This window comes from Ruditapes philippinarum, unplaced genomic scaffold, assembly GCF_026571515.1.
Source record: "Ruditapes philippinarum isolate M1 unplaced genomic scaffold, ASM2657151v2 ctg3266_1_1_1_1, whole genome shotgun sequence".
Taxonomy (NCBI): Eukaryota; Metazoa; Mollusca; class Bivalvia; order Venerida; family Veneridae; genus Ruditapes; species Ruditapes philippinarum.
In genome coordinates, this window is record NW_026854510.1 from 67,519 (window position 1) to 76,741 (window position 9,223).

Genomic DNA, 9,223 nt, shown 5'->3' on the forward strand with positions numbered 1-9,223 from the left:
AATTACATGTTTAAGCAGAAAATATTTCGGTTGTATAATGTGTTTAATATAATGTGTTTAATAAATGCCAACATTACTCTAACCAGAACACGTATTTGTATCTCATGTACAAAAATTGTTTGGTAATATTCTTATATATTTTTTCGTTATATCTTTTAGTGTCGACTGCATTTTTTAATCTGCCAATTATTTTTTTCTGTCTCCAATTAGGTATTTTCAGATTTTCGTTTCACTAAGAGCATTTTCCGCATTATGTTACAAGTTTTCCGTTAAAGAAGCTTTCAGCGCCTAACTGTAAATGGTCGCCAAAACCATTTTATTTGTATAAGGAATTTGACAAGATTAAATACGTTTTATCATTAATGTATTTCTCTTCTAATGACGTCTAATACGATTATCTGCCACGAGTCGAGACTGAAAATGAAGGACTAATTTATTTTAGAAGTGTTCCTTAAAAAAATGATTGATGGAATTAATTCTCCCTTGTTTAATTAAAGTCCAGATGTTGAATCCATGACGTTAAAGTAATTATAAAAGAAGCGTTAGTGTTACAAACGTCTTTATATCCGTGGATAACTGGAGACTAACCATAAAAGTCAGGTAAGAAACGGCATTTTTTAAGCAGTCTAACTTGTTATATGTTCAAATATTTAAATATAATTATTATTGATAAAAATGAATATATGGTCATTAAAGACAATAGATGCATGAATATTTAAATGTTTAATATGAAATGTGAAAATGCTGACATTCTTTTTAATGTATTGCATGTACTTTGGTTCCCTTTTCTATCAATTCATTATTTATTTCTATAAACAAAAGTTGATAATTGAAAAAGAATATGCCAACGTTTTGATAATATTTTTTCAGGGGAGCAGAAATGTTTCTGGATGAAGATTCAGAACAATGTGAATACATTGTTGCGGGGAAATTTTCTTCTCCCTCGTGCAAAGAACTTGGAATACCACGTGATGATAAACAAACATTAAACTGTAACCAGACTCGAGACTCATGTATAACCAGAAACACTGACGACATAAAGTACAATATTAATACAACTTTAAAACCGGATCCCTTTTCACCGTTCTGTATGATTCCACTTCCGGCACCGTTCGGGTCAAGTCTATTTGATCCTACATGTATCAGACGACGAAATGAGCGCGAAAGGGAACGAGTAAGATGTGTAAACGATGGATATATTAGACTTAAAGAACATTTACCCATCAAAAATAAAAACAAACGAATAAGCAAAGTTGAGACTCTCCGTGGTGCCATACGTTATATAAAATATTTACAGACAGTACTAGGCGATGAAAGGGCCATGCAGGGTAACACCGTTTATGAATACTCTACATCAAATGATTCTGATGCTAGTAAACAAGATCATTATTCTAGGAATGATGCAGACACAGACAGCGAGACAGACATGTCGTATTTGTCGTCTGATTCTACTGACGCTCTTTCAGACTGAAGTCGCTTTCAGAGCTAAAACTAGAACTTCGTATACATTGTTTTCAAGAAACAATAATATTCTCAAGGAAAAAGGCTTGTTCTCGATAAAAAAATACATATGTATTGTACGTGACGGTCCAAAAATACCTATGCCCAGCCACTGTTTAATTTGTCTTATTATTTGTGAACACACTCTATGGTGAATGATTAATGGACTCAGACAAACGTTTTGGTTGATTGTGCATGTAGTTTATTTCATACTGAACAGACATATTAAATCTTTTAATCTTCGAAATACATGTACGTACGTATATGTGAATTAAACAAGGTGGAAATACCATAAGTTTAGAACAGCGAGAAATCAAACAGGAGATAGAGAAACAAATGAAATGTGTTATGTAAGGCCACATGATTTAAGATACGTGTTCTTTTGGTTTGAAACGATACATAATTGACGTAATTTGTACTAGAATTGTTTAATATGTTGTTGTGAGTTATCATCTATATAAACAGGTTGCCAACAAAGTTTAGTATCTAGTTTTTAACCTGATTTCTTGAGAAAGGCCAGAAAAAAAGAAGTTCAAATTAAACAATGGTTCAATGAAGAATTACGTTCACCTAAAACCTACAGTTTTGTTTTTATAAATCTATGTGATATTGAGTAATTAAGACAAACAGTATAAGAACAAAAAACAGATTTTTTTTCTAATATCTGATGTTTTAATTATAGAATAAGAGGATATTTACCGGTATTATATATAAATGGATATACTTATTTCTGACGAAAATTTATTTAAGAAAATCAAACACAATATGTAATACCCTGGACAAAAATTAAGATTCAATGATAAATGTTGAAAACTCTGAAACATCATACTTTATCAAGGTAGTTACACAGTAACGGGACAATTTTCAAAAAGTTGACGACCAGCTTTTTTTAAATGACAGCTTTTGTTTTGTACGACGCAATTCTGATTCCCATTGCAAATCTTAAGATATAAAGACCTATCTCGTATACAGTAGAAAATTAGTTATACTTAGATTTTCTAACAACAATAATTCTAAATGTATTCCGATTGTATAAATTCTTTGTAATATAAAAAATACTCGTCCCTATAATGTTAGTATATGTTGCTTAAATTACAAAGGTGCTAGTTCTAATTTTGTTTCAATGTTCTTGAGGAAACTTATTGCCGGCTTTCTAATCTTACTGCTGAGGGCATACACTTTATATTATGCTAAGAGCTGGTGTAAAGGAATTAAATTGTATCATCTCTTTTAACGAAATAACATTACAAATATCCTGCTGTTTACTGTCATTTTATATGATAATGAATATATATTTCATTAACAAGGATCATGATTTAATTATATTTTAATGATCGCATGAAAACTTATACTTGTCCTCAAGCAAAAACTACGCACTTTTATATTTGAACGTTATATAAATTTCAAAGTTATAAACTGTGACACTGAACGGTATTTTCAAGTAGAATATAAACAATGATAGATGTTATAAAATATGATAAACTCATTAGAACTTTATGATTTACCCGGTCTGTTGACCTTATTTTAATGTAAACAGTTTTCGTCAATGAAAAACAAAGAGCAAGCAAATGATTCATAAATTAAATAATGTAGGACAGATGTCCTCGTGGATATAAGTCCTTAAGTGAAAGCCATTGTTCACAATTCTTCAGGGCAAAAAAAAAACGGCCTTTCGATCACATCTACAGGATCGATTCATTTAAAACAGTTAGGAGCATTGTAAACAATTTTTGGGACATGATCATTTTCTTCAACTTGTTTCTATTGAAATTTAAAGGTGATGATGAGGAATACGGTTAATTTAAAGCTAATATTTAGATTGCATTGATTCTCATATTGAGAAATTGTATGCATTGTACTTTAGACAAAAGACAGTAACATGTTTCGAGATACTTGCCATTTATTGCAGAGTATGACAAATGAGCCGCGTCACGACAAAACCAACATAATGGGTTTGCGACCAGCATGGATCCAGACCAGCCTGCGCATCCGCACAGTCTGATCAGGATCCATGCTGTTCGCTTTCCAATCCTATTACAAGGATGCGCAGGCTGGTCTGGATCCATGCTGGTCGCAAACGCACTATGTTTGTTTTGTCGTGACGCGGCTCAAATATATCATATATGAAAGCTGCGCACATAGCTTTGGTTTTTGCCCTTAACCTAATTAAAATAGTTGTACAGAAATATAAAATTCCAATTTCCAAACAGTATAAAAACCACAAAAAATATTCACCGTGGTATACGAAAGGCCGGTGGTGACATTTTAACTTCTTAAAATCTCGGTTTCAACTTCATGAATACATCTCTTCAACTCCACGGATTCAAGATTTCAGCTTCACGAATTTAACTTCATGACTTCAACCTTTGAACTTCGTGAATTCACGATTACAATTTGGAGAAGATGAAATCTTGAATTTGTGAAGTTAAAACCGTGAAGTTGAAAAATGAATTTATGAAGTTAAAATCGTAAATTGGTTGAAAACGTGAATTCACAAAAATAAAATCGTGAATTCACGAAGATGAAATCGGAAATTCATAAAGTTGAAATATTCCCACCGGTTCTTTGGATGTAATACGTTTGTTTTACTTGTTATTGACCTTTTTACTCATTAGGAGTATGTTGTATTTCATGTACCAAAGACTTTACATGTTCAACAGTTCAATGAACTTGGCAGTGTTAAATGGATATTGCTTTTTTTAAAGGAACTCCAGTGAAGTCCAAAAGGCTAAAACATTATAAACATAAACATGCTTTTAAAAATATAATCAGAATAAATTCAAATTCGTATTGTGTGCTGATTTAGCCCGATTTGTGTGAAAGCGTAGCAACGCTTTTCAATTTTGGATTTTTACGTTTTCATAACGGAGTGAGCGAATGATGTGAAATGTTGCACAGAAGATATTGGTCTAGACCTACATCAAATGTAACATAAATCTCGGAAAAAACATTTCCAGTCTCGTCATGTCAAAAAAAAGAACTCAGTGGAGTCCCTTTAGAATCATCTTACGAAATATTTTAGATTAACATGATAAAGGCTACGTTGTATAACCTTACTAAGATTCAGAAGCATAATATATTACTCACGTTGGTTTTGCAATTTTTCAGGATGCCAAGACGCAAATGCATCCAAAAATGAATATATTTCCTGGTAAAACTCTCATATTTTTCTCGATCATACGTGTCAATGTAACTAGATATACTTCGATATGTTTCGCCTTTATGATAAAAAACAAACAAAATATTGGTATATTTATTGTATGTATTTATATATATATATATATATAAGTTAATATTTGTCAGCATATAACAAGTCCAGGATGGTCGAAATGATAGAATTCTCACTTTATAATGCAAACAATTTTATTTACTACATTCTAAATAACGTGATAAAGTATGTAAGCAACAGTAACAACAATAGTATCCCTAAACGTTGTAAGAGATAGACAAGTGTATGCCAGTATGTTTCTATTAATGCATATGTACAGACTTCTTACATATCTGAGTGTTCAGGAGAAATTTCCTTACGGTTAGAAATGGGTTGTAACACATACAAATTCATTTTCATTATTGATTTTATAAAAATTCAAGTATTTAACTGTATTGTTGTGAAAGGTGAATAAATCTATTCAGCTCTATTCAAAATACCAGTTTGTTTAAGTAAGAACGTCCATTTTAGTTCAAGCTCTAGACGGTAAAAAGACGAAAGTTCATAAACGTTACACATTTTAAAAGCATTTTGTTAAAATTAAGGTCAATTTGTTCTTCGACTCAATAACAATCTGCATCGTCTCTATGTTATATACAAACAAGCAATGCACAGCAAAAATCTCCAACAATTTAATTTTGGAAATTGTTCTTCTTTGTTCAGGAAGCGGATTGGAAGAAAACTAATTTTAGGATTAGCATTTTCCTGTTATATATCTATTATCAATCAAAATGTATTGAAATAGAAGGGCTAGTATTGACAATCATTGCTTCAAAGTCAGCCATCCTCATCCCTGCTTTTGTTATTTACTGTGTTGTCAGTTACTACCCGAGTTGTCGATTCTGCCTTTATATCTAAACTTACAGAGGGTAAAGCGGTTGCTGTGACATTCATATTGTCTTCAATGTTCAATTCATCTGTTGTCGTAAACTCCTGATATTGTTGTTTATCAACACTGACATTTCCAGTTTCATCACGTGGCTCGTCATCCTGGAAGATGTTGTTAGCACGATGGCCACTAGAACCAGCAATAACACACCGGAACGAGCAACATCTAAACTGACATGAATATCTGTCTCCCTTTTTATACTTGCAGTATGAATCTGTGTGACACTCCATCACTGGTCTGCAGTCGGTACAACTGAACATGGTAAAATCAAAACGCTTTGATCGTAGAAGATGAACCAATGAAAGGTGATTCCCGGGATCACGTGATTCAACAAGGCATTCTGATACCACTGAAAGATAAATTAACTTTTGATAAAATCCACAGTCCAAAATTTTTAATTATTCTTCGTAAACTTGCAGAATTGCAATGGTTTCTGGTTTGCAAGATATGTTAAATGAAGATGGTATATGTATGTTATAGAATAAGTCATAATTCATAGGACTTTTTATTTCTGTATTCATTAAATTATAGACATATCTGGTGATAAGCTATGTACTCTTTTCAAAGTTTCATATACAAAGAAATAAGAAAAATAGATTATTAAGTTACTTCTCCCTCACACTCTCCCCCAACTCTCAGATCCAGTTTCTACCTTGCTTTTTTGCAGAGTGAGTACATACTTTGCGTAATCTTTATATATATAGAAAAATATTAGCATCCTATGTGGAAACAAACAAAACACAAAACAACATATATATCGTATGATCGTAAGTTCGGATTCTGCCTTTATAACGTTAATAACTAGAACTACTTTCAAGTACTTTGCAAATAATACTTCCTAAAACTGGGTCAATCTGATTTATGGTGGTTTTAAACAATTGACCTGATAATCGTAGTAGTACATTTATAGTAAATAAATGATCCGGTCATCAAGATTGCCACAATTTACGCCAGACAATGAACTGTATATCTTACCCCTCATTATTTTTGCAATGCTTACATGCCATTTAGAGTTATTCTAACTGTTAATTCAAATGTACCGGTAGTATCTTTATATACATCGTATCATTGTATATACATGATAAAACATACATTTCTAAATATATATCTTTTAAAACAAAATAAATAGTAGTAATGCCATTCAATATGGAATTATAAGAGATGATCATGAGAAATTACATTAAAATGTAACAGTTTATCTAAACTAAGCCTGGTGTTTAAATACTGTACAAGAAAAACAATTATTTTTAGCAAAACGTATATCAAAATATTTAAAAACAAAAACAAAAAACGCACGTATAGCAACATCGGATTACATGCATTTCAGAAATTTCTGACATGATATAAAACATAAATTTATAAGGTAATAAAAGGATGTACTTAAACATTTCACATCTATTGCAATATCTTATTATCCTTGTACCAACTGTACTATAAGCGAAACATTAAAGATTGTGATAAGAGATCACCCACGTATCTTAAACGCAACTTTGATCCTGAACAAACTTTTGATTACATTTCAATTGATTTTTTATTGTATTTTAATTGTTTCTTAGAGTTTATAATTGAATTCGAATTTCGTATGTCACTTATAACTTAAAGATGATTACTAGGTTTAAAATTAAATGAAATTTTTTATGCCAATATGTTTGCTAGAAATACGAATTTTGTTAATATACCTAAATGAAACAATGAGGCGATTTTTACTGGACATATTTTATGCTGTTTGATATGTGTTGAAAAATATCCGCTTTTATTAAGAATTTATCTTTCATTCTTGTTGTCAAAAGTTAGCAGCACATTACTTTAAGAAATTTCTAAGTTTTCTAAATTGAATAATATGAAATAAATAAAGAAATAAATCTGAGAGAACTTTAAACATCGACATTAAATATTTGATCGATTTATTGTTTGATTTTACTAGTAAAAAGTTAAACATTTTTTCAATTAAATAAAAAAATAAAAGGATTTTATTGCGGTTTTAAATATAAAACGATTTTAGAAACAAAACAAGATACAGAAATTTTTACACGTCACAAAACATATGTTAAATTTTTACACAAACTTATTTCTTTTACCATAATTTTCAATATGCGGCGCAGATATCCATTTAGATCATAATAAATCTATTATAAATCACATACTAGTCCATATTCCTTTATTTAGAATAATTATTTAACATATTGTATTGCTTCGAAATACATTTAAAATAAATTTTAAACAAAGATCCTTCAACTAAAATGAAAATTAAAGATAATTCTTCTATGAAAACTATACAGCTTAAATCGAGACGGCTAATTAATGAAAAAGCCCTATGACCATCAACCGTTAGATAGTCTCTTTTCATTTGTACTCCCTTAATTTGTAATTATTTCTCCCTGTTTTTTTTTAAATAATGTACCTACCGATATATGTAAGTAAAAGTTCCAATATCTGTATTGTTAACTTCATATTTGAGGCCTTCAAACTGTATGTGCAATCTTTGTAGAGGATGTTATAGTACCTGTGTATGATAGTTTATTAAGCGAACTGAACTATATTATACCCCCAGTAGATTAGTCACTTCAATAACCAGATTAACAGCACGTGAAGAATTGTCACGTAAGTTAAATAGTCTGACCACAAAAATGAAAATGAATGATTAAGTATACAATACTTGTATAAAATGCTGCGTTTTAAAGGTATACACCTAGTATTCTTCCGACTTAAAATTCACGTGATGCGTAATAAACTACTTCAAAACCGAAGAATATTTTAAAACGAGGCAATAGTAACCGTTGTAATCACAGACGTATGAATAATGAAATAATTCAGAATCAACAGTACCTTTAGTCCATTTAATGTGAATGTGATTTTTGTACGTAAATGTTGCTGTAAATAATATAACATACCGTATTATATTACAGATTTGAAGAATATATGGCCTTTAAACATGAATGTTTCATAACATGATAGTACTTGCTTCGTTCATTAAAAAAAACATGTTAAAATTACATCAAAGTTAAAAAGGAAACGAACGGGCTACTTTTAAGCACTGGATTTGCATATTTCAAAATAAGAGAAATGTCGGAAATATGCGTGTTATGCAATATCTTTAGCTTTTCTCAAAAAAAAAAATAAATTAATTCATGGCATATTTATGAATCATTTTGTTTTGTTCTGTTTTGATTCATTACATTGTTTTTGCATTATCATCGTAGTTATTATTTATTATCATTATAATTATCATTATAAGCATGCTTTATAAAGATTTTATGCAAACGTCCATGCAATCATTTTAGCATTTCGAAAAACTATGTTGGATCTGGACTTAAAATGACGTCGTAAGCCCATGGTTGGATTTATACATGAGCCGCGTCACGACAAAACCAACATAGCGCGTTTGCGACCAGCAAGGATCCAGACCAGTCTGCGCATCCGCGCAGACTGATCAGGATCCATGCTGTTCGCTTCCCAACTCTATAACAAGTAGAGAAACTGATAGCGAACAGCATGGATCCTGATCAGACTGCGCGGATGCGCAGGCTGGTCTGGATCAACGCTGGTCGCAAACGCAGTACGCTGGTTTTGTCATGGCGCGGCTCATATTTATTTAAGCTCGATTGCGAAACAATTTATTGCAACTT

The 9,223-nt window shown here is 31.1% G+C and overlaps 2 protein-coding genes across 2 annotated transcripts; one reads left to right on the plus strand and one right to left on the minus strand.

Annotated features, from left to right (window-relative positions):
• Positions 1-298: 298 nt before the first annotated feature.
• LOC132740310 (achaete-scute homolog 1a-like) lies at positions 299-2,116 on the plus strand. Its single transcript, XM_060728185.1, has 2 exons — positions 299-600; positions 871-2,116. Exon 2 carries the CDS (start codon positions 881-883, stop codon positions 1,469-1,471), a length of 591 nt encoding a protein of 196 aa, XP_060584168.1. The 5' UTR covers positions 299-600; positions 871-880; the 3' UTR covers positions 1,472-2,116.
• Positions 2,117-4,752: 2,636 nt separating this feature from the next.
• On the minus strand, positions 4,753-8,222 carry LOC132740311 (uncharacterized). The gene is made up of 2 exons (XM_060728186.1): positions 8,003-8,222; positions 4,753-5,946 (listed from the first exon to the last, which is right to left on the minus strand). The coding sequence occupies exons 1-2, from the start codon at positions 8,046-8,048 to the stop codon at positions 5,486-5,488; spliced, it is 507 nt and encodes a 168-aa protein (XP_060584169.1). The 5' UTR covers positions 8,049-8,222; the 3' UTR covers positions 4,753-5,485.
• Positions 8,223-9,223: the final 1,001 nt, after the last annotated feature.

Excerpts from the sequence above, each read along its gene's own strand:
- LOC132740310 (XM_060728185.1), top strand. The coding sequence starts at position 881 with ATGTTTCTGGATGAAGATTCAGAACAATGTGAATACATTGTTGCGGGG.
- LOC132740311 (XM_060728186.1), bottom strand. The coding sequence starts at position 8,048 with ATGAAGTTAACAATACAGATATTGGAACTTTTACTTACATATATCG. Across the intron at positions 5,947-8,002 it reads ACTTTTACTTACATATATCG|TGGTATCAGAATGCCTTGTT; the intron begins GTAGGTACATTA and ends TTTATCTTTCAG.